Genomic DNA, 27,303 nt, shown 5'->3' on the forward strand with positions numbered 1-27,303 from the left:
GAGCCTTTTACACCATACATTTTACCTTAGTACGTTTCATTTTATACTTTATTTTCTTCTGGTTTAAGGAGGGTGGGAATTATGTGACTATAACAGTAATGAAAAATTATGAATGTTATTTTTATTAAATGTTTTCACCATATATTAGAAGAAATGTGTAATATGTTTATGTACAAATGTGAAATGAAAATACAAAAGAATAATAACCACATTTTTATTTTTAATGGAAAAAAAAAAAAAAAAAAAAAAAAAAAAAAAAATGAAATAAAGAAAAAGTGTCAGCTGGATGAATAAAGTATAAGAAATACATATTATGAGCTCTAATACATACATAATGTACTTTTAACCATAACCTTAAATAAAAGGAAATGTAACCATGCTACATTATAAAAATGAGCATATTTTACCAGTTTTAATAAAGAAAAAACTTATGTACACTTAAAAAAGTCTATTACAGATTAAATTAAAATTTTTTTTGCTCTATGAAAACACCAAATATGAGCAAATGAATCAGTTCCATGGATGTGTAAATGGTACAATAGGCAAGACATGATAACCACGACTACCACATAGTTAAAAATCTTTTCTTGCATAGTGTTTCATATATTCAAAAATGAATTAGAATCCTGGATAAGTGGTTGCACTCATCATATTCATTCCCTGGCCAACTGATGACTGATAACTACTATCACCAAATAATTTTCCAGAACCATAAAATTCGGACTCATTAGCACGAGAATCAGCACCTAAAAAACACATTTTTTATAAAGACACTTTTATTCTTTAAAAATTAATTAATTCAACTCATTAATAATCAAGTACGATAACTTTGTAACACAGAATAAAACAAAAAGATTATTATAAAAAGCAGCAGCTGTAATCCATTGAAGTTATGCAACACGGAAAAAACATTTGGCATTAGCATCTTAGCTGGAGACAACTGATATGCCACTAAACAAATACAAATATTTCTGATGAATTGAAAGCCATCAACTTAATAATCCTGTTATTAAAAGAGTCAGAATTATTTAATTGGTTAAGTAAGAAAAGTTTGGATCAAAGCAAAGTGTCAAGTTAAATTTTGAAGATAAAATGCAGTTCTTTTATTAATAATTTAATGATAAGCCAACTTATATTGACTAATGTAACTTCACAAGAATATTAATAATGTATTTTGAGACTTTGAAAACTTATAAATTTAGCACTTAATTTGCCACCTCAATAGGCAATGTATTACAAATTTTGAGAAAATGCGGTGCTACAGAGTAAGTTGTCATTTTATGCAATGCATTGCTCAAATTAAATGTAAATTTAACTGGCATTTTTGTGAGAATACTCTATATATGGTGTACTAAGGTTCCTTTTTCCAGGTAGAAAGCCTGTTTAACAAGTTTAGAATCATTTCTAATGATTTCTTATGCTTCTGAACAGTAAAAAAAAAAAAAAAAAAAAAAAAAGAGATAGAAGAAAGAATTTTTAGGATCATAAACAGACAATACAACACAGTAATAAAATCTTTCCCTTGGTTTTATATAAATCTGACTATTCTAGATAAGCTGGTATAGATTTAATAAAGAAGGATATAAGTTAGCTGCCATTTATCTATTCCCCCCCCCCACATTCTGAAAATAAATCAAAGATGCGGGATCTTGGTATCAAGAAAAGTACGAGTTAACGGACACGATATGCTGCTTTATCTGAAAACTGATAATAATGGTGATGCAACGCGAAATATTATGATTAGTGATTCAAGTTTTTTCATACATTAGAGAACAGAATTTATTGATTACCCAACTAATAAAGAGTGGTCTGTTCCTTAAAATTTCTGCTGTTTATGGTTGGCCATACCTGCCAACCTCTAAAGATAAAAATTCAGAAGATTTCTCCCCCAAATTCAGAAGAACACGAAGAATTAATATCATGTTTTGATATTAAAAAATAACAATTTATACAAATAGAAAAAAGAAAATTGTACTTACATTAGTAAATCTCAATTAAGTAGTAACTAAAAAATTTATTAGGAAACATAAAACAAGAACTTAATGTTACACAAAAAAAATTATTGCAATGAATTTAGAGTGCATTTTTTGGCTTTAGCCAAAAATTCTTTGGAAAATTTCCTGTCATAACAATTAGTTTCCTCATAACATTTAGCAATTAAAATGTTTTCTAGAGTTTTTGGTGAAATTGAAGAACGAAACATAGTTTCGTTTTTCTTCACAACACTGAAGACTCTCTCGCACTCAGCATTACTGTGTGGAATTACGAGAATTGCACATAAAACTCTTGCTAGTCTATCATATTTTGGTGTTCCATGAGCTTTTTTTATTCTTTTTAAGGTACGAACGAGGACATCAAGTCTATCTTCTCCAGAACTAGCAAAGTCTTCAAACTGTGCAGCAGAAAATTGGTTCTGTAGTTCATCTAAAGCATCATTATGGCATTCATTTTCTTTAATTGTTAACAAAAATGGAAATTTATCAATAAAAAAACCGAATCTTTTCAAAACATGAATTTTCAATTTGTTTCAAATTTGCCACTTCAGCATTTAAAAGATGTTAAGTTGTTTCAACTCATTAATTACCAAGGAGGCAATATTTTCCCCCGTAGCGCCTCCATTTAACAATGGAAGATGCAAAAGATGAGTTTTCATTTCATTAGAAACATCACAGAAATATGTGACAACGATGGGGTAAAGCTTCCAATCGCTGTCGTTGCTGCCATTGATTGACACCGAAAATGCTGAACTCTGGAGTGCAGTTATCGTTTTACTTTGTGCATTGCAAGCAATTCCGTTCACAATAGAAGATGTTTTCGTACGAGCACAAGCATATTTCTGAGCAATCTTAGAGTCGGGAAACATCCGTCTGAAAACTTGACTGGTGTGATCGGCAGCGCTTAGCGGCATGTTGTGTTCGATGAGGAATGCAGTAAACAAACACTCTGCCAAAATGACATCGGCATCCGAATTCGAAAAAAAAAATCATCCACTTTCTTTGACGTTGACGAAGCCAAAGCATTAACTTCATGCTTTTTAGACTAAACATGCTTCACAATGTCGCTTCTTCGACCGTGACTTATTATTACGAAGTCACACACGCACACATTGCAAAATGCATAGTTATTTCCTTTGAAGGATTCTTTAATTATTGGAAATTCGGCTTTGTAGGCAGGCCGAAAATATTGAGAATACATTTTTTTAAACTGATTTCGTAACAACGATGTATTAAAAAAATTCGTAGCATGTGCCAAAAAAAAAAAAAAAAAAAAAAAAAAAAAAGAATGCGACAATCCATGCTAAAAAAATAATCTGGCGCCCACAAAGAAAAGAGTGGGAGAAACAAGTTCAGCGCATTGTATTGGCTGGTTAAGCGGCAAGTTGGGAGAAACCGCAGGTTACTGGATTCGAAGTAGTCGGTAAAACATGATGCAATTGCCGAAAAATTCTAAAATTTTGACAAAAATCACTAAAAACACTTGAAAAAGGAAAAAAATCGTAAAAAATGGATTACGATCGTAAAATCGTAAAGACAAATGCATTTTCGTAAAAATTACGAAAAATTCTTAAAAGTTGGCAGGTATGGGTTGGCACAAGTTTGACAGGATTTTATAACCAGTTATATGATTTTTATTTTCATATGAAAAATGGGTACTTACGTATTATTGAAACCAGGTCAAAATTCACATAAATTGCGAAATTTTGCAACCCTACGCGTTATACAGTCAAAAGTCGTTACTTCAGACACCCATAATCCGGACCTCAAAGCTACAAACTTTCTGCGCATGCGTTGCGTTTACGCAAGACATTTACGGCTGCAAATATGCATGTGCATAATACGTTTACTCATGTACGTTTAATGTATAACGGACAGTATAAGCTAAGCTAAAATTATCTAATTCAGTTAATGTTGCAGATTGCGTTGTTCCTTAATCTTCGAATTGGATCCAGCTTATTATTTTTTGCAGACTGTTAGAGCAATTTTATAAAAGAAAGCTTGAACTTTCGATTATTTCAAATAGAATTTCCGATATATATTTACTAATATGTAAAGGATCTACAAAGTTAAAGTATGTTTCAAAGTCCATTAAACAAAAAATGGATAAAGACTTTGTTTCTTAACCATTCCAAAATCTGTTTATCAATTTCACGCTGCTCTGCGGTGGGGGACGCTGCGGCGTGCAATGAATTGGAAGTTGATCTGTCAGCACTATCCTTATCTTCAGGGCAGATGTTTTTATTTTATTTGGTTTATAATTGCTTACTAAATGTGGTATTTCATCTCGATGTACTCCGTCTTTGATATGATTTAAATAAAGTTCCTCGTCATTACAATTCGCTTCCGATAGTGAAGAAAGTGACAGAGGTTATTGAAAACGAAAAAATTTCTATTGACAAATTAGTCGGTATTCTCAACACAGCAATTATAGGACTTGAACAGCAGAACTTTTTAACTGAACAAGAAATTATCTCTGCTTATAGAATTAAAGAGAAAGTATCACATAAAGAATGAAGCAACTTAAACAACCTACATTGAAAGAAATGTTTAATAAAGTAAACAAATAAAATATTAAGCTTTTTTTTGTAAATTTTGATACCCTTTAGATCATAATTGTTCTTTATTTCATAAATTACGGTTTCATATTTTTAATTTTGTAATTTCTGCATGCCATCTTACCAGATTTAAACTGATGATCTATAATCCGGAATCGCCGAAGATGTCCCGATGAGTCCGGATTAACGACTTTTGACTGTTCTTAGTTTTGTAAAAAGAGCATGTGGAGATTCACAAAAGTTTCCTGCAAATTTTTGTAATTTATGAGAAAATAGCAGAGTACATGGGTAAAGTGAAGAGTGTGCGCAATGGCATTTTTGTGCAATTCTGGGATTTTTTTTAAGTAAAAATAAGTCGACGTGTACATGGTTATGGTGAATACGGTTTTTAATCAGTGCTAAAAGCAATAGCCAAAAGATTTCCGCCAAAAAAAATAATTCTGCAACTTATTCAAATTCGAAACCGGAAGGTTTAATTGCTATTTTATATTTTAAAAGAAAATAATATAAAAAACTGTATTAAAAATTATCTGTAATTAATAAATGTACATTTTCTTTCTATTCATACTTTTTTACTCAAACTTCCAAATAGCGTCAACCTGGTTGCGATAATATGCAAGAACCGAAAAATGTCAATTTTTATGTATGTATCTAAGACTTCGTATTTCCCTGACCTTTCAAGAACAGTTGAGCTTCTGCTGTATTATTATTACATTATAGACATTAAAATTAATTACTGTACAATTTACAAATCAAAAACTGTCCAGAAAAATTCATCTTAGAGCACAAAATATTTGATTTTCCAAGAAGGAAAGACTAATTTTTTAAGTAATAAAACAACTGATAACAGTGACTTATAAAGATCAAGCTTTGACCTTCTGAAATCAAATCACTTTTGTCACAATCAGTGCATGGCCATGGTTGAAGTGAAACTCTCTTTTCAATGCAATCAAGACAGCACTGTTGTCGATAGTACTTATTTTGAGAGGTTGGATAACAAACAATCAAGCACCCTAACTCATTTAATTTCGATTCTATGCCAACATGGCATAACTTGCTTTGGAGGGGGGAAAAAAAGCCTTGATTAATTAAGGCCCCTCTCAAACTAAAGAATATTGTGCTAAAAGAAACTAAAATTTATTGTGCAGTATCTTTGGACTTAAAATACCTTCAAGATAATTTGTATGTTGCTTTTGCTATGGACAGAAAAGGAAAATGTAGACTTTAACATATTAAGAGATCTCCATGCAAGCTTCACTCTTTAGATGCCTTATGCCTTGCACTGTGTTTAACGTTCTCAGTTGTTTGAAGTGGTAACTACTGATTGTGCTCTGTTATATTGAGAAGAGCTGTACAAGTAGTTTGGTAGAAAGTTAGAGAACTGTAAAGTGTATTCAATGTCCATATGATGCAAAATTTTAAAATTAGCAAAATAAATTTCACTGCATATAAAATGAAGCTAAGTAAAACAAGCAGATGATACAATGGCAAATGTAAAAATTTACTCTTATCAAAGGAAGGGGCAAGTCTTAACTTTTGATTGACATTCCTTGTAAATAAAAAAATAGCTTTCCATGTATTAGGCATTATTAATAAAAGTGATAATAAAGGAATTCCTCATGAATGGTCCTCAGTAAAAGTTTATTTGGAAATTTTAAGGTCAAAATAGCTGTTACAATTATGCCATTATTATTGCTTATAACAAATATGCCAAATTTCAAACCCCGCCATTACATAATTTCATAATTCAAAATTTTTGAAAAATTTATATAAGGCCATAGAAAGCATCAGTTTTCAATTTAGATACTATTTGCACTGCATACATTTTTAGTAGTTGAAGTGGTTACCACTGACTGTGCTGTTATACTGAGAGCAGCTGTATTAGTAATTTTGTAGAATGTTCCAAAACTGTAAACATATTTTTTGCAGAAAATTAATTCTATCACGCTATCATCAGTTCTGCATTACTAATGATATAACCCTCATGTTCTGCAAGGGTGTACTGTAAATTTAAATATATAATTACTTTGTTGAAATCCGACTGGTATTTATGTGAAATACATATCATTCTCTCTCCTTTAAAATTTATGTACCAACTGTTTTCTTCAAAATCCTACATTTTATGAAAACACTGATTCTCCTTACATCAGTAAAAAGAGAATATTTTGGGTGGGTGTGAGAACATCCTCAATATTTTACAAAGTTTTCAACAAAACATGATAATTTAAATGTTAATTTTGGTGTAAATACTTAAAAAATCTTTAAGAATTTCTGAATAAACATAGACTAATAGTCATTTTTAGTTATCCTGTAAATACTTAAAAAATCCTTTATAATTTTTGAGTAAACATAGAATATTAGTCATTTTTAGTTATAATCCTTAATAAAATTATACTCCGATACAAACTTCATATGAATTTATAATCTTTCAAAAATGTTTTTATATAAAGGAGACAAAATTGATCTCTAAGAGACAGCTGTTCATAAAAGTCATTTTACTGAACATTTACAAATAAAATGCATTTATAATATTATTCAAATTCATAATTACCATAGCCAGTGTCATTTCTCAAACTACCACTTGTCATGGAGCCACCTTGCATTCCATTTCTGTAATTATCTGACATTCCAAAACCTCTGTCATCCATTCTTCTGTCAGCTCCACTAAATCTTTCAGAAGAAACAAAAGGTCTTTCAGGATCTGAGCCACCAAATGATCTACCAGCTACACCACCTCCAAAACTTCTATCAGCTCCGCTACCTCCAAAACCTCTTTCTCCAGAACCGCTGAAACTTCTATCAACAGCAGAACCACTTCCAAAGCCTCTTTCAGCAGCAGCTCCTCCAAAGCCTCTGTCTCCTGCCCTACTTGCAAAGCCTCTGTCTGGGCCAACTCCAAATCCTCTTTCACTGCTGCTTCCAAAGCCTCTTTCAGTAGCACCACCAAAACCTTGATCAGCACCAAATCCTCTTTCAACAGCAGGTGGAGTAAAAGGCTTATCAGAACCAAAACCAAAGTCTCTATCTGCTGTTCCTGTGCCAAATCCTCTTGATGGTCCCCCACCAGGAGCACCACCACTATAGCCTCCAGAACCAAGACCAAAACCTCTTTCAGGCCCACCACCAAATCCTCTTGTAGATCCTGCTCCAGGTCCAAAACCTCGTTCTGTTCCCATTCCAGGACCAAAGCCCCTGTCAGGTCCCAAATTTGGTCCTCCAAATCCACCATCAGATTCATTCATAAAAGGACGCCCACCTCCACGACCAAACTGTCCAGGTCCTCCTCCAAAGGGGCCCATGCTTTCTCTTCTGAAATCTGGTTCGGATTGTAAAAACAGCTCTATGTAACGATGCTCTGAAAAACAAAACAACAAATATATATATATATAAAATATTCTAGCTGAAAATGTTATTTCACAAAACAAATCAACAGTGAATTAATAATTTATTCTGGTCTTACGTATTTTTTCTTTATCTTTTTTCATAGCTCTTACAGCTTCTTCATGGGTTGCAAACATTGCATCTGCTTCACCAGATGATCGACCACTTGGTTCATATTTGATTCTCACAGCAACTGGTTTTACTGGAGCGAAAAACTAGAAATACATTTAAAATGTTTTAAATAAAAATAAAAAAAACAGGTTTTTATGTACAAGACAAAAAATATTTTATTAAGGGGGAAAAACATAGAGGAATGCAATTTTAGAAAATTCGCACCTTACAATCATATAACAAAATGGACAAAGAAACTACATACAGTATCAATTGAAACCAAAGATAAGACCTTCGCTTATCAGGAAAGTAAAAAATATGCACTCAACCACCCAGGGTTAAATTTACCTGAACATTATTCTTGTAATAAGGATGGACTGAAAATAAGAATTTAGCTTTTGAAGAATCAATTTATAACAAACCTTATAACTGATATGTCAGTTTAGTTAGTTTTGCTTTTGCACATGTCGAACATTCAACACTATACGTGCATTTGTTAAGTTTAATGCCGTCTGCTAGATTATTTTTTTGAAGTGTTTTTATCGCATCTATATTTCTGTGGCCTAACATTTGATGCCATTTTATAGTATGAAGTTTGTATTAAAACATGCATACTTGCCAACCTATGACACTCAAAAATCAGGAGATTTTTCACAATGTTAAAAAGACTTTTTAAATGATAAAAATATAGATTTTAATAATGAATTAACTTTAAATAGTAACTAACTCTTAAATGCAAGCAACAAAAAAAAAAAAAAAAAAAAAAAAAAAAAAAAAAAAAAAAAAACTTACACATAAAAAACATTTTTATTACTTGCATCGTTTACGGGAAAAAAAAAAAAAAAAAAGACATTTTAGTTTTCGTACAAATGTTATAAACAGTGGCAGATTTTGCTTTCTTTAAGAAAGAAACTTCATAATTTTGTTCACAGCAATTGCCACGTAGGCCTGTTTTCGCTAATAAAAGTTTTTCGAATGTGTCATCACTAATATTAGATCTAAATTTAGCCCTCGTTCTCGCAACAACACCGAGAATCCTCTCACACTCTGCATTACTATAGAGAACTGTCAAGATGGTAACACAAATCTAGACAGTTCACTATATTTTACAGTTCCATCAGCACCTTTCACTTTTCCAATTAAACTCCACTGGGTGTCAATCCTAGCTGATTTTATAACTTCATCCAAGTTTTCTAATTGTAAACTGCTGTTATGCAGCTGTTACAATTAGAAAACTTGAATGAAGACTTGGATGGATTGTTTCAATTTTTCCTTCCTTTTAGAACTCCTTTCAAGATAATAATAAATATCAAGGATGTGTTCATCCACATTTATTGGTAAAGAAGCTGCCCCTTTTTCAGCTGCTAAATTTAAGAGGTGACAGGTGCACCTCATAATCTGAATTTTCCTTTTCTTAAGATACCTGCAACACCAGTCTTCCAAGCCTACCATACTGGTGCATTATTGGCACCAAGTGCTAAGCAATTATCCAGAGGGCCTGCATTTTCTTTTAAAATTTTAATAATTAGCTGTGATATATTAAAGCTTGTCAAATGTCCTTCTAAAGTAGGAACATAAAGTAAACTGCACTCAATTTCTGAAGACTCTGGATCAAAAAAAGAAACAATTGGATACAGTTTTGAATCGGTATTATTACTTCCATCCGTAGAGAGGCAGAAAGGAGCTGTTTTAATGCTATCAATAACTGAAGATTTATTTTTCAAACCCATTTCTTTAACAATTGATCCTGTTTTGATTCTTGCACCTAGAGTATTTTTTAGCGATTTCACTATCGGGAAACATTTTTCTAAATAAAGCTGCAGCGTGACCCGGTGCATTCAGTGGCAGGATGTGCTCCAGTAAAAAGGCAGAGAACAGACATTCTGCATTAATAACTTTTTGGTCCTTTGTTTCCGAAGAAAATTTTAATTTTCCGTTTTTTTAAAAACAACTCATGTTATCCTTGTGTTTTTGCGTACGCACAGGTTTTAGAACATCCGCCCTTCCACCATGCGAAATCGAAAAATCGCGACGACGGGCGGTACACATCGCAAATTTATTACATTTCTTTGAGGAAATAATGGAATGAAAGTCAACTGTGTACGATTTTTGAAACGTTCACGAGTATTTCACTTTCTCGCAGACATAACAAAAGATGATAATTTCTAAAACTATTTCTCTAAGGCACGTGTACTCACAACTCTGGACAAAATGAAAGAAATAACTAAAGCACGTCCAAATAACAACTTACTTTGTCCTCATTGGCTAATACATGCCAGCTGACACGCAGTGGAGCTCGAAGCCCATTGGAGAACGACGTTTCTGGATACGTATAATGCTCTCACTCACAAAGCAGAAGCTATCTGATTAGCAAGGTTTTGTTTTAGATATAATGTAGAATAATTCAATTGCTTTCAGACATCCAAAAGCACTTTGTTTTTATTCATATAACAAAGTATTAAGCCAAGTTGCATAAAAGTCGTGAGAAATTTTAAGAATAAGAAAAAGTCGGGAGAAATATATTGTAAATCGGGTTGGCGGGAGAGCGGTCGAAAAGCGGGAGTCTCCCGCTTAAATCGGGAGAGTTGGCAACTCTGAACATGCAATACCACTACCTAAATAAGTTTCTCATTGACTGGGCTTGTGGTCAATTTATATAACCCTTGCTATGCATTGTCATGGGCTATATTACATTACTTTGTTTAATACATTATTTTGTTTAATGGTACATATATTACAATCAAATGTAAACATTATAACCTTTGTTCATACATTATAACATTAAAACCTTTGTACATATACGATTAAACATAAAGTAAATTACTACCTAAATCTGGTTACATAAGTTTTTTAATTTTATTTGTGTTAACTGACCATTTAAATTTAGAATTTTAATACAGCCTTCACCAAAACCACACAAATTTAATTTAGCACTATTTGCTACAGTTACTTTTGTTTATTTGAACCATTTAAATGAGAAGGGGGGAAGCTCTTATGTGAAAATTTTATATAGATAATTTGATTATTGAGAAACTTGTAACCTGTCACCGACTGTAAAAAATTTGTGAAAGAGTTCATCTGTTTTTGAGAACCTTTAGAGTTATGCGAGATACATACATGTGCACACACATACATCGAAGACAAAAAGCTGTTCTGAATCCATTTTACAATTTGCTTTAGAAAAAAAGCCTTTATTTTGTCAGATTTCATGTAAGAACATCGTTCAAATGAATTCAAGTGTGGTAAAAATGAATATTTTCGTTGCAATATGATACCTGGAAGTTGTGATTACAACACTTCAAAACAAATCTTGAAAAGTCAGAAGTGCATTTTAAGGGCATTAGTTATGAAACTCGTAAATGAGCTCAAAACAGAAATTGTTAACATGAAAGGAAAAAGGAATTAAAGAAACTTGTGCAGCTGAGTAGTTGAGTATCTCAAGCTAATAAAGATATTAAGAATTTAATTGGTATGTTGAGAAATACATATTAGAGAAGAGTAAAAAGATCAAATTACAGTTCAGAAATTTTGCGTGAAAACATTCAGATTCCATGATACATTCTACTTCATGCAGTCCTGTCAATGGATTAGACATACATTCATAGATGTGGTAAGATGGATGAAGATCTCAAGGAAAGTCTAGTATGGAATCATAGAGGAAATTTTTTTAAAACTGTTCCTAAGGAAGTTGAAATAAGATCAGAGAAAAATAACAGCTTAAAACGATAAAGTTCAATCTGTGAACAACTGGCTACTGCCAACATGAATTTGAACTTAGGTGGATGAAGTTATTTTTAGTTTAAAATACATGTAATTTATGACATTAATTCTTAAATGATATTAGAAAGAATGCTGTTACAAAACATTTATGTTTTGCAACAACATTCAACAAAATATTTATCCATCATTTTAATTTGAAGCCTTCTCAAACATTTTGGCTAGTTTATATCGATTTTCTTAACTTTAGCATCTTTTGTAACAATTAGAGATTTGTCTTAATATGCAAACCAATGCCCTCGCTAGTTTCTACATGCGTTATCTCCTAAGTTGTCAACCTCTCCATAATGTACCTATGAGGGTTTACTTTATCTGGTAAAACCTTGATCAGCACCAAAACCAAAGTCTCTATCTGCTGTTCCTGTGCCAAATCCTCTTGATGGTCTGCCACTATAGCCTCCAGAGGCAAGACCAAAACCTCTTTCAGGCCCATCACCACATCCTCTTGTAGATCCTGTCCCGTCCAACCCCCCCGACAGACGTGAAACATTTTATCACTATGTCTGAAAGTAACTACAATATCATACAAAGGTTTAAATAAGAGGCTTATTTAAAAAGAACTTAGAACATAAAGGCATGTTCTGATGCTAACAAAATCAATTACAGCTCACGGTGACATAATTAAACAAGAACAGTTAAATTCAAACTAAAAAGCTAGAGTAGTGGTCAAAGACTATACAATTTAATTTAAATTTAATCTGGCTAAGTAACTCTATCATATATGAAAATAGAAACGGGAAATTATAGTAAAGGCTGAGGTCATAAACAATTGCGTAATTTACATAATAATAATAACTGCACATATCTTTGAAAAATAATTTTCTTTATGTGTTCAGTTTTTTCCTTCAACACGTTTCCTTTTCATTTTAGAATTTTTGGATTTAATTAAGGATTTTTGTTATTCTAAAAAACACTAAATGCATTTAGAACGTATACAAAAAGCAGCCAATTTTATTTCTTTAGTAATATGAACATTCAGAAGATATATGAAATATATATGGTAAAGGCTGATGACAGAGCTGATGTGGCAGAATTTTTAGAGTTTAGTGATACACCAAACAACAAAATCTAGAAATGGCACAACTTTTAGAATTTAGAGTAGCATTGGAAGCAGAATTTAGGATGCACAGAGATTGCATCAGGTGGGAAAATGCCTAGTGCCAGTGCTGTATATGATGCATTAAGACATATTAGATGAATCTTTTAAATTGTAAGTTTTCAATTTCTTTAATTAAAAAAAACCTTTCTATAATGCCTGCCCATGTGATAAGATTAGAAGCATTTTTGATAGTTTCCACGCTTGTGTCTATTGAAAAGTAGAGAAAATAAAGGGAAGATAAGCACATTAAGAAAAAAATTCTAGTATCAGAAGTCAAATATTATGTTTTCATTGTTCTTCCGGATATTCTCCAAAAAGTAAGAAATTTATTGCAAACTTTCTGTAAAATTCATCCATTACGTATTTTACAGTTTCCATGGTATCGGAAACATTTCAAATCTTGTCACATATTTCTAGAATCTTCTAGAATTGTGGGTCTATGTATGTATGTCATAATAAAAAGCACAGGAAAAGCCGGAGCAGTGTCGATGCTTGCTTAGATCCATATTGAAGAAGATTTTGATTGCGCAGTATGCTAGTAATGCTAACTTGGTAATATCTAAAGAACTTGGCAGTTGAAGCGATTTTAATTCCATTTTTATTTCCAATTGATATTTGTGGCCACAATCACTTTGGCACTCTAGTCGTGCCTTTCCACAGAGGATTTACATTTTTGATATTGCTGAGATAGAAAGCAAGCCAGCGAAATTACATCTTAGCAGAGTAGAGGGCAAAAGCTGAAGTGCGTAGTTATGAAAGATGAAAGCACGCGAAGAGAAAAGTTTCGGTTTACAATTCGGTGATTGGTCGTCAAGAGGCATCTGGTATTAACGGTTACGTAAGATCGCATGATTAATTTGAATGACGCAATGCAGATAAGTTATTACGATTTTAGAATAGAGAGGAAGAATTAATCTTTATAGTTATATTATAATTCTGATTTATACATTTTTATCTTACATGTAAGTATGTGGGAATTGTGGTATATCGTGCCTTCAAATCCTTCCAAGCTGCAATGTCTAAAATCCTAAAGAAAAATTACTCTTACGAATTCTATAACAGCAAAATGCCAGAAATATTTTGAGAGAGGGGGAAAAAAAAAAAAAAAGTGGGGGGGGGGGAGGTAAAATTAATTTCAGAAAGACAACTGATGCATATTCTGAGACAATAACATGGGAAAAACTCTTAACATAACAAAATTTAAAAAGAAGATATTTAATGTTATTTCTTAAGTATAATTATAATAAATTACGTTTATTTTAATGAAACTCATCAAAGTTATGATGTTTTAAGAAAAATTGTTGAAAAATTCCCACATTTCGGAATTAAAAAATTTTCTATAGAAACTGATCTTAAAATTGACAAATTTAGAACCCGTGTAATAAAAGAATTCACATCCTCAAAAGCAAAAAATTGTTTAAAAGCTCTTCATTGGACAAAATGAATTTCGAAATGCTTATGTTTCACTTCTTGCTTAGAAACTCGATTATCCCATCATTTATATTAGAAATAGAAACAAATTATTAACCCATGAACCCATTCAATAACAACCATATATGTCAGTGAATTGCCAAAAATATTCCTCCAATTCACACTCAAAATGGCAGTCGTAAAAACAGACAGAAATTTCAGATGATTAAAATTAAGAACCAAAAATAGATTCCAAAATATCTAAGGACTCTTAAGGACCGTACGAGCCTTGTATTTAGTGCCGAAGTCAAATTAAGAATCGGAACCATCCACGTTTTATTACGAGGGAAAAATTAAACTTGCATGCATACAGCACACACACACAAAATATATTAAAATAAAACAAATTAAGCTGGTAGTGAAGTCCGGATTTTAGATCATTCTGGATATTGGACGTTTGAATCTCTGACTTGGTACTGTAATTAACTAATAATAAATATATTTAGAAGGAAGAAGCCACATTAAATGATACGAATAACATTAATACGTATAGATTAAAAACTGAATTACAATAATCAACAATATTTTGTTGAATATAATTATATTAAATGGTTAGCCTAGATGACCGATTACTATATACATCTTTTATTTTACTGAAAAATGACAAAGGCATTTATACATATATAAAGTAAAAAAAAAATATTAGTGGTGAAATTCTAGTATATGGTACAGACTTGGGAGGATTTTGAAAATTGTCACCAATACCAAAATGACCAATTTACTGCTCATCATCATGTCGCCAAACCCCACGTGTACCATAATACTAGGATTAAGCTACTTTTGTTTTATACGAGAGTGGAAAGGCATTTTCTTTCATTCAATACGCAATGTACATACACATGTGAATCTCTGGATTCTAGAGGTTACTAAAAACAAAAAGTTGCTGGAAACTTGCTTTGCATTTCTAAAAAAGAACCTAATTGAAGCTGCATAAATTGGATCTACACCAGCTGCCCGAATGACGCTCATGCGATACATAATTTTTCCAAGAAAGTGATTGTTTCCAACATTGTCGTAAAAATCAATTTTTGGTGGTGGTGGTGGTAGGGAATCACCAACTAAATTATTTAAATTCCCTGACTTTATTCACTTTCGCAAGCACCGCGACAACCCTATTTGAAGAAAAAAATTTTCTCTCTTCATTGAGTTTCTTCTTCATTTTAGAATTTTCAGATTTAATTAAGCTTTCTGTTATTCTAAAGAGCTGCTTGTACTTAGAATATATAGCAAAAGCTGCTAATTCAATTTCCTTAATATGAAATGCTATAAGGTCAAAGCCAGTGCGACAAAATTTTCAGAATTTAGGCGGGCACTGAAGTACATATGATGCACTGAGGTGCAAAATATGTTTTAATAACTTGTCGGCTTTCAATTTCCTGTGTCTAGTTGCGAGATTAAAATAAACAAGCTAGGAGAAAGTTTTCTGGGATGAAAAATTCAAATGATTTTTTCCACTATTTTCCCAAAAATTCTCTAAAGGATAAGAAATTAATTACAAATTTCCTGTCAAACTTGCCCATTATGTAGTAATACAATGAAGATGTGTTTCATTTCGTCACATTTTTCTGGGAATTGAAGATCTATACACCTTGCCTTCGAGGTGCAAGGTCTAAAATCCGAAAGCAAAATTATCTCTACAAACTCAGCAAAAGCAAAAAAGACAGAAAAAAAAAAAAAAAAAAACACACTAATTACATTAATACTAATTATGGGGGAAATATTATTTACTTCAAATATATCTCTTTCCACAGCTCTGAAGGGCAATCCTCGCATATGGATATTGTGTCCAGTATCACGAATTCTTTCATTGAATCCACCTCCTCTTTCTCCAAAACTGGGAGTAACTGGGCCTCCTCTTCCTCGTGCTATATAGAAATATGATGAAATATACAACTTATCACCAAATACTGAACAAGAGCAAAATATCAATATTTCTGCATTATATATAATGAAATACCTCCACGAGCTCCGCGTCCAAATGCAGAAGGTCTATCATAGGGACTCATTCGGTTGGAACTCATGGTTCTCATTCGCACAGGACCCATGCCCATTGCTGAACGTATTTCTTGTAGACTGCTTTTAAAGATTTCAATATATCTGTAAGAGAAAGTCATTTGAAGCAGTGTAAATAGTTTTATAAAAAAGACGGAAATACAAAATTACGTTGCTTCATAAGTTACCTATCAAAAACATTAAAAATTAAGTTTTTAAAAGAAGAACTTAATTCTCATTGAAAATTATGTAAAACAGAAGTGTGTTATACTTGAGTTGATTTACATATTGAGATTACAAATACATTCATTACATCCTACTGAACTTGAAACACTAATAAAACCCTGAAGGCTATAGATATAAATTTATTTGGAAAGAAAGTCCATTTACTCATAAGAATAATATACTGGGTTATATATTTACGTTACCAGAGAAATCAACATTCTCAGAAATTCTCATCCCTCTTCAGAAACTGAATCTATAACATATTTTTTATAATACTTAACACAGTGAAATAAAAATCAAGTAACAACAAATAATTCTTAGTTATCCATCCACATTCAAGAGAAGCTAAACAGATGCAAATTATAAATTATTCTGATGGAAAAACTGTAATCTGATTTCAGAGAAAGCAAACTTTTGATAGGTCCATGAATTAAAAGAGAATTCTTCATACTTTTAAATTGATGGCTAACTTGAATAACGAGGACCATCTGCACTACTTTTTTTTTGTACAGAAGATAATTCAATTACAGTTCTTGAGTCACCATTTACTGCATTCACTTATGTATATCAATTCTAGGCCAGATGTGCCCAAAAGTACAAGGAATTAGAAGGAACATTCAATAAATATTTTACAAACTGTTGTCGGCCAACAAGACATAGCCATGGGCTGCTTTAAAAGGCATCAGCCTTTTAAAGCTGTTTTGGAGAAAGAGGAGGTGGATTTGTGTGTAAAGGCACTGATCACCAAGGCCACACCAGGGCAGGGAGGAAATAGTCACAATACTAAAGGAAGTTCTATTAAAGAAGCAACATATATGGTGCACTTTTTATGTTGCCAATTCATTCCCACAGACAAAGAAGAAGTGAATAAGACCACTGCATCATACTGTGTTTAAATGAAGCAGTTCCAGGCAACATTACATCAATTTTCTCAAAGTGCTCAACTTACTGAGATAGTGTATTGTTTTCATTACAATGCAATTACTTATTTTATGGAATTTTGATGGTAAGTTCAATAGCCTCCTTCTAAATGCAGTTGAATTTTATTTGTGCAGTCCTACCACAGCTCATCTTGGAGATAAAACATTTTATGTACAATGCGGACACTGAAGAAGAAAACTATACATGCCAACCTAACACTCAGATTCAAGACATATTAGGATCCGCAGACACTAATGGGATTAGAATCCCAATAAAAGTAGTAATCATATAGAAAAATAAAACTGGTTGATGTGCAAATAAATATTTTTTTTGAGCATCTTCATTTTTGCAACCTATTTATTGACTAGCTCACATAATACCCAATATCAAGATTATTACATGCCCATCTGATATGTATAATTTTATTCATAATAAAACTGAACGAATAATGAACACTTAATAGATTTCTAGTTTAATGAACCTATAAAGCCTCTATAAACATTCTATTAACAGAAAAAGCAAGATACCAAGGAGGAATTATCTGAATGGGACAAAAATTGTGTATGCCCATAGCATATGATAAAATATGCAAAAGAATAACTTTAAGCAGCCAATGACAGATTAGCTGGAGCTCCAGCACACTGCAATGGAGCATCCAGATGGTGTATAAAATGGAAGACATTCTAATGCTAAGGCATAACTTAAATGCCAATGTAGTTCTGTCAATCCACATGGACTGTACCAATGTCTCACAGATGGATTGGTGGCCAATGTGCAATCGGACTAAAGGAAGCAGAGTGGCCAAATCACAGCAATGCTAGACATTTGGCACAGTGATGCTACCATTCGATATCGTTGGTAGTAATGGGTGAATAGAGCATCATGAAGGTAGTGGTTCACCGGAAGCAGCGACAGAATCCAAGGATAGAGTGATTGTCCAATTGCCACTCAGCCCTTGAAGTGTCTTCATCAAGGATCTGACATGTAATTAGGACACCAGTGACTGCAATGACCATCAGCAGGCGACTGGGTGAATGGAGGATGAGGCCCAAGAGTCCATTATGCCAACTGCCTTTCACTGTGGCACAGCGCTTGGAACATGAAAGCTGGTGATGGGCACATTCGACCTGAGATCTCATGGATTTGAGCAGAATTGTTTTTAGCAAAAGTCCCATGGACCAGCGAAGACACTTCTGGGACATCCAAGAAAACGGTGGAATACTCACATGACTGCTTTCCATCAGACAGTCTAAAAAACATCATTATAAGACTGTGTGAGTTATGATACAGGATGCTATTTCATTTGATAGCCAGACACCTATGGTTGTCTGTGATGCCTTTTGTAACATGGAGGGACGTAGATGAGATTTTACACCCTGTAGTGTTGCTTTTCCTTAACGCATCACTAGGCTTCCATTTCCAACAGGATAATGCCTGATTTCACATGACATGCCATCATGCTTTGTCAACACTTCTCTGACTAATGCAATTGCCAGATTTCTCCCCAACAGATCACCTTTGGGCTCTGACAAAAAGAAAGGCACAGCCATCTTTGACTTTGCCTGTGTCGTACAGATCTAACTTGCTAATAAGAATGAGTATGGCAAGCAATCTTGCAGAAGGATATCCACCAATTCTATGAGTTAATGCCCACCTTGACATCACCAGAGGTGGGCCAAGGCATTATTGATCCCCCCTCTCGTACTGATGCTCCTCAACATATCAACTGAATTTTACCCTGATAAGATAACTCCTTCATGTGTTGCTTTTTTTGTTATAGAATGTATTAAGACAATGAAAATTATAAATATAAAACAAATGAGTTTGACACCCCTGTACCAGATACTTTAAGTAATCCAGCGGTTTTATATTTAAAGGCACATTATCAAGAGCTGTTGGGTAATGATAAATATTTAAATGAAACTATTCATGAAGGAATTTTAAGTAACACACAAGATGATATAGGCGTATCCACTTAAGAAGCACTGGTTCAGACTACAAACAATTTAAACTACATAGTGTATATTTTTTATATCACAGTATTGTTAAGTAAAAACTTACAAGAAAAAAAGTACAAATTAATATCATCTCAGTAAAAACCAACAGCTATCCATTTAAATTTCGTTAAGAAACTTATGCACATTCGTTATAAACAAAATCAAATGAATTTATTTTATCACAAGTATGCACATAATGCAATATTCCCTTTTTCTTAAATTATTCACTTAGAAAACACTACAGAAAATAATCTATAACTTTGCACATGCATAACATTGTATAGTTATGCTCTACTAATGTGCAAATGATACCAATAAATAATTGAAAAACTAGAGGGAAGGTCAACAAATTCATTCTTTTCCTAGCTTAGATCAGTACTTTTAAGTATGAATTAACAAGACAAATTATAAAGATTTTCATAAAAGCTTTTAAATTTTACAAAAGATAGCTGGATGTTGAAAAATGACACACAGACTGCTTATTCAAGCAGTATTATTTCGTTCCAGGTATAACTTTTTTAATTAAAAGACTGAAATGCAAGAAAGCCTTTTTAACATATTCCATAATTCGCAAGCATTCCGTATATATGAAACATTTAAGTATGAATATTTTAGTTCTTTTTTGTTAATGAGGTGCTACCTAATGTCAAACATAAGTGCTGGCACAAGATTGAACTACATAGCAACCCTAATGATATATGCAGCTTCATGCACAAAATGCCTATTTAATCAAATCCAAAATAAGTGCAGAATGTAAGGGGAAAAAAAAAAAAAAAAAATTTAATCAGATATAATCATTATTACACGAGTTGCATAAATCTGCTTTCATTTGACACTGGTAAAAGCACTTGCATCTTCTCATGCATTTGATTGCTCATGAATTCAATCAAGTAGGGATCTATACAGTATCAGGCAGTATAGCACTGATGCCTATTTTGCCCTACTTTACAATCTTTAAACAGTTTCTCTCCCCCCCCAGCCGGGGGAAAAAGGCAGGATTCAGGGTTTGTACACATTTGTGCATGTGGAAATACTTTTAAGTACCATAAATGAAAAAAATCAAGGAAATAGGAAAGTAATAAAGCAATTATCTAAACTCGAAATTAATTCACTTTTGTAATTTGTAAGAATAAAATAAATCTGTAAGGGAGATGCATTATTATTAAACACAATCTACTATTTAACTTAACAACAAAACAGATTCAAAAATAAAATTAACTTCATAAATTCTTTTAAATAATAGCATTAAATTATAAAATTTCTTGAAACATTTATATTTTACACTTATGTATTTCCCCATATTTTAAAGAAGATTAGCGGCTTTTTATTTATGTTTTACTAACAGTTGGTTTTATATTGATTCAATTATGCCTATTTTTGTCACATACTCACTCAGTCCAGAGGTATATGCCAATTTTACGGCAAGTGGCATACATTAAATTGCGAAGTAAAATAATAAACAGCATGACTCATAACAGATGTGAACGCCTGCTGTTGGTATGGTTGGTTAGCTGCAATTTGTCTGACCCAGTTAGTGTTATAGTTTCGTGTAGATTTGCTGGAGTTGTAACCCAGTTAATATACATCATTTAACATAGCGAAAGACAGAAAAGGCAAGTGAATTTTCAACAGAAAACTGATATACATTAAAATATTCTGAAGCACTTACATAGGAACAAACTTTTATCATGAAAAACTATAAAAGATGACCAATGAAACTAATTTAAAAATAATTACAGAACTGTTTGGAAACAGCTTTATAGCATTTATTATTTTGTTCATTTTTCAGAATTAAAATATTTGCAAGTTTAAAAAATGGGAAGTAATGTCCTTTTACAATATGGCAGTAGAAAATAATGTTTTATTTTAATGCTACTTCTTAAATATAATACCATTATTTTTATGATATTTATCAATGCAAGATGAGTAACATGTTTTAAAAAAATAGTTAAAATTTTCCAAATCTTCAAATACAAACTAATCTTGAAATCACCCAAAAGTTAATAAGTAGCTAAATTTAGTGCCACATAATGAAGGAACTCGTATCCCAAAGAGGGAAAATTTGTTTTTAGTGTAATATTTTATAAACTCTTCATTCCAAAAAAAGAAATTATTTGGAAATGTTTATGGCAATGCCTCCTGCCTAAAACTAGAGTATCCACAATTTATATTAAGAAGTAAGAAAGAATCAAATGTATATCTGTCATATATGTGACAAAAAATACTCCTCGAAAATCTTAATTTATCCTCAAAATGGCAGTATTAAAGAACAAATAGAAATATGATATGAGTAAAATTAAGGACCTTTTGCCGGTTTTGACCGAAATTAGACTTTTAAGGAAAAAAAAAAAAAAAAAACTAAGGACTTTATGAACCCTGGCAACTGAATAAAAAAAAGCAACTAAATAAGCAAAGGAGAGATTACTCGTTCTTCACAACTTCATTGCAGAGCAACATGTAATATAAATAGGCAACATCATCTGGTTCACAATTATGATTAGTGTTTCATTAACAGTAAACAATTACTTTTTTTTAAAATTTTCCTGAATAAGGTAAAAAGTTAAAGACAAAATTATAAAAATAACTTCTCTATTAACATGAGCCTTATCATTTAAAGTAAATAACTTCTATTCAGAACAAGATCAACCCCAGAAAAACAAGCTTCTGATTTGACCAAGACAAATAGATCCGTTGAAAAATATTACCCATTTAAAAACTATATAAACATACATTAAAAAATTATTAAAATAATTAAACCAGCATTAAAACACATTAAGTATATCTACTAAAAAAAGAATTCCTCACAAAAGGCTTCAGAATACTATAAAAAGTTCTGAAACCAAATGTTAAGCAATTAGATATGTGCAATAGTCTGTTGCATATTCAGATGACGCAGAAGCTGCAAACTAAATTTCATCAAATTGTAATATAACTCAGGGGTGATCATTTGAAAAACATTGAAAACTACACAGGAATAAAAATTCTACATAATTTAGAATATTACTGTGAAATACATATTTCCAACTGATTCCAACTAAATTTTGTTTCACTACATAATATTAGCTTACCATTTTGGTCTCTTAACATAAAAAAAAAAAAAATATTTGCAAAGCCTGGCCTGCTTTTTGGGGGAGGTCAGTTTGTGGGAACTGGCCGCATATATATTTTCCTTTACCACCAACTGAAAATTCTCTCTCGAAAAAAATTCAAGACATTCACTTTTATTAGACTAGGACTTGAAGTATGCATACTAATACATGTTCGAGATGACAAACTACGAGAAGGAAAAAAATGGTTCACAGAAAGAAAATGTAAAGAACTATGATAGCTATCTAGTTATATAAATCGCCAGAGTCAAGGTAAAAGTGATTTACTTAATAGCCATCACCATTTTTCTACTATTTTCCATAACTAACAATAAAGTTTAAAACAAAAAGATTGTGAGTGATACAAAATACAGTACAAAGTCTTTAATCCGGACCTCAAAGCTTGAACTTTCGATTATGTCAAAGAGAGTTTCCGATTCAGGAGCTGCCAAAGGATCTACAAAGCGAAAGCAAAACAAAAAGTGGAATTGCTGCAAAAAAATGAATAAAGGCATATCCTTTATTTTCTCCAACTCTTCCGAAATATGTTTATACGCATGCGCGAGTTGAAAGAAATGTTTAATAAAGTAAACAAAAAATATTAAGCTTTGTTCATAAATTTTGATACCCTCTAAATCATAATTGCTCTTTATTTCATAAATTACGGTTTCATATTTTTAATTTTATAATTTCTGCATGCCATCTTACCAGATTTAAACTGATGATCTATAATTCGGAATCGCTGAAGTCCTGACGAGTCCGGATGAAAGACTTTTGACTGTATTCTATCTCGATGTACTCCGTCTTTGATACGATTTAAATCAAATTCCTCGTCATTAAAAATATCACGAATACACATCAAATAGTTTTCTGGTTGCAATTTTCTAATTTCGACTATGTGTATTGTATGCCTTACACATGCGTGCGTTGAAAGAAATGTTTAATAAAGTAAACAAATAAATATTAAGTTTTTTTTGTAAATTTTGATACCCTTTAAATCATAACTGCTCTTTATTTCATAAATTACGGTTTAATATTTTTAATTTTATAATTTCTGGATGCCATCTTACCAGATTTAAATTGATGGTCCATAATCCGGAATCGCCGAAGTTCCAACAAGTCCAGATTAAAGACTTTGTACCGTACAACATGGAACAGCAATCGTCACTTGAAAGCAAACTACACTTTCGCCAATCTGAGCGATAACTGATTCTTGTTTTGCTCTCGGCCTGTTTACCAAGCGAAGATGGTAACCTGATTTCATTGGAAGTGCCATTCTCAGAATTGGTCCTTCTAACGTTATATTTCGGCAACAAATATCGTATGTGATAGCACTTTCATAATGATACCTGTGTAAAAGAAAGCTTCTTCAAGAAACATTTTCTCACAGCACTACTTCTGAAAATGTGTGAGAGGATTCAATTCAGTGTATGTTTACTTCCACATTGGCAATTCCAATGATGGCATTTGTTTTTGTTAGCCACGGGTTAATTTAAGAATGTTGCCAAGGAAAACTACAATTCTGAAATCATAAAAGATATCAATGCGAAACTCATAAAAGAAAGGCTGTTTCGAAAATAATACGTTACTGAATTTTAATGTTATTCTTAAAAATGTTACCAATGTATTATACCAAAACAAAAATTTGTTGCAATACGATTAGAACTTAACTCTAGAGATTAAAGAAACGGATATAAAAATAAGATGATTTAAAACTCACAGTTCTGCTCAAATATTAAACTTTGTATTTAAAGCACATGCAATTTTACCAGAAAAATAGTTAATTATAATTTATTTTTCGTACTTGCATTGGCTCTCACAGAAACTCCTTTTTAAAAAACTAAAACAGTTGCTGACTGTAAACTGTAAGAGACAAAATTATATAATGGGAAAAAAAAAAAAAAAAAAAAAAAAAAACTGCATTCGAGAGAATTTAATTGCATGGATAATTTGAATGTTTTATTTATTGATTAACACTAGAAATGCCAATTTTCCGTATTTTTTTTAACATACAGCTGAGCTTGGCTGATATTTTTTTACTTTTTCTAAAATGTTTTCAACCATTTTTCATATTTCTACGTTAATTATTTAAATAAATAATCGCAGATATACCTAAAACAGCCAACTGGGGTCATTTTGACCCTCATAAGAAAAACGACATATTTTTAAGCGAATGTCCGTTTTCGAATTCCCGCTGCCACGTTTTCGTTTTCTGCGCATTGGGAAACTCGCAGCTCTTATTGCGATGACTCAGGGGAGAAAAATAAAATCCAGAACGGAGCATATTCTCTCTCCATTGCAATGCCGAGAGGAAGAGGATTGAGTACAAAAGAGTGCCTTGCCCTCCTTGAACAGCTGGAATCAGATATAAGTGGTGATGAAGATTTTAACGTTGATGTGAACTTACAGAATGCGTCACTTTCTGAAAGCAGTGATAGTGATGCTGAGGACAATTCTGGAAATGTGATCCCTATGCGGGAAGCCGGAAGCTCACATAGATGCGGATTTGGTCAAGGATGAGGCAACAACGTTACTGGCAGCAGTAATGAGAAGTATACCTCCTCCAGTGGTATTTTCTGGACCCCTATGAACCTTAGCAGCACTGCTTCCACTTCAGGTTGCATGCCAGCTCGAAATATTGCAACCACTGCATGTGGACCAACGTCGTTTGCTCGTCGTAATATAGGAACAAATCCTGCTTCAGCGTGGCATTTGATGGTGAGTGAATCAATGGAGAAACACATTCAATCACGTACAGTTGCTGAGGCACGATGCCAACTTAGAGATGATAGTAACTGGCATGCTACTCTGGAAGAACTTGATGCCTTTTTTGCCCTCCTGTATGCCCGTGGAGCACTAGGCCATTGAAAACTTTGTGCAGATGATTTGTGGAACAAGAATTGGGGACCACCTGTGTTCAAAGAAACAATGTCACGCAATCGGTTCCGTGAAATAATGCGGTATCTTAGATTCTATGTCCAAAGCACCAGAGCTGATTGTCTCGCCACTAACAAATTTGCTGTCGCTTCTGAAACCTGGTACAAGCTAATGGAAAACTGTTATTTATGCTATAATCCTGGACCAGAAATAACCGTTGATGAACAAATGTTGCCCTGTAAATCAAGATGTAGATTTATCCAGTAGAATAAACCGGACAAGTTTAGCATCAAATTCTGGCTAGCAACTGATGTAAAATCCAAATATGTTTTGAATGGTTATCCTTATCTGGGCAAGGATGAAGAACGACCAATTTACAACTTGAAAAGTGCAGTTCTCAAATTACTGCAACCAAATCTAAACTCCGGACTCAATGCCACAACTGACAATTTTTTTACTTCTGTGAAACTTGCAGATGAACTTTCTGCGAAAAAAAGACAACTGTCGGGACGATGCGTCTGAATAAGCGAGAATTACCCCCTATTGCTCATGACACTTATTCGGCACGATATTCATCTTTTGCACTGAAAATTGAAGACAAAATACTCACAATATATAAGTGCAAGAGCAAAAAGAATGTCGTGATTCTGAGCACGATACACAGTAATGTGTTTTTTGACGACAGCATAAAGAAAAAACCGAACACAGTCACTTACTACAACAGTACAAAATGTGGCGTTGATGTCGCATATCAGATGCTGAGGAAATATAGTACAAGTAGTGGAAGTCGCAGATGGCCTGAACATGTTTTTTACAATGTCCTTGACATTGCTGCACTCAATGCTTGGATTATATTCAAAGAATCCTTGAGCACCTCTATTTCCCATCATTCCCTCTATTTGCACTTGTGGAAGAACTACGAGTTGGTGCTCTACGCAACAGATGCCCCCTCAATTGCTCAAATACAGACACTTAACGAAAGAAATGTGCATTTCAAAGTTGCAAGGGACAAAACAAGACTGTTGTCAGCTGTGAGGGATGCCAGAAACCAATTTGTGGTAAATGTGTTGCTGTCACTGTCAAGCGTTCATATTTTATCACCTGTGGTAATGTATAACAAACTTCGGAAAACAGTGTGTTTATTCCCAATTTATGCTTTTTTGTAATTTTTTGCATATGTTCTATTTTCCACTTTTTGCATTTGTATCTTTTGTTTGTTTTTCATAGATTTTGTTTTTTTAATCTTATATTGAAAGATATTGTGTGCTAATTTGCACTAATTGCACAGAAAAAAATCTAAAGTATAAAAAATAAATAAAAACCTCTAAAAACTCTTTTATGTGGTCATTTCGGCATCATTTTAATCACTTACTGTGTTTCTACTTACATTTCTTAGGAAGGTCAAATTGACCTCCAATGGCGGCTTTCGGTTCGTCTGAAATTCAGCTATTCTAGTGTTAAATAAAATTCCAAGTATTATTTCCCTACCACACTTTTATACAGCTTTGGCATTTAAAGGTTGCCATTTCAATCTCATAGATTGAGCACACAAACTAATTGTGGTGCATCTTATATCCACTAGACGAATACACTTTTCAATCACAATGTAACCTATTTTTGGTTATTACAAACACTTAGATCACAGATAACTTCATTAAAAAACTAATTCCAACTATTTGCTACTGAAAGTTAAAACTACTGACTAAATCATAATAAACGTTAAAAATATAATGGAGTAATACACGAAATAAAGCAGAGAGCAAGAGGAACATAGTACCTGAAAAGAATGGTTATTACATGCCTCAAATGTGTTTA

The 27,303-nt window shown here is 32.6% G+C and overlaps 1 protein-coding gene across 1 annotated transcript in view; it reads right to left on the reverse strand.

The window, feature by feature from the left end:
* Positions 1-200: 200 nt before the first annotated feature.
* The window catches only part of LOC118182436 (G-rich sequence factor 1-like), a 59,565-nt gene continuing 32,462 nt past the window's right edge, over positions 201-27,303 (reverse strand). Inside the window, exons 6-10 of the mRNA XM_035351780.2 lie at positions 16,348-16,487; positions 16,119-16,255; positions 8,013-8,148; positions 7,104-7,907; positions 201-746 (exon numbers count right to left, since the gene is read on the reverse strand). Of these exons, the coding sequence (XP_035207671.1) occupies positions 619-746; positions 7,104-7,907; positions 8,013-8,148; positions 16,119-16,255; positions 16,348-16,487 (1,345 nt within the window). The 3' untranslated portion in view covers positions 201-618. The remainder of the gene's footprint in view (positions 747-7,103; positions 7,908-8,012; positions 8,149-16,118; positions 16,256-16,347; positions 16,488-27,303) is intronic.

Source organism: Stegodyphus dumicola, chromosome 2, assembly GCF_044657685.1.
Source record: "Stegodyphus dumicola isolate Sdum_Otavi_A_Nest chromosome 2, ASM4465768v1".
Taxonomy (NCBI): domain Eukaryota; kingdom Metazoa; phylum Arthropoda; class Arachnida; order Araneae; family Eresidae; genus Stegodyphus; species Stegodyphus dumicola.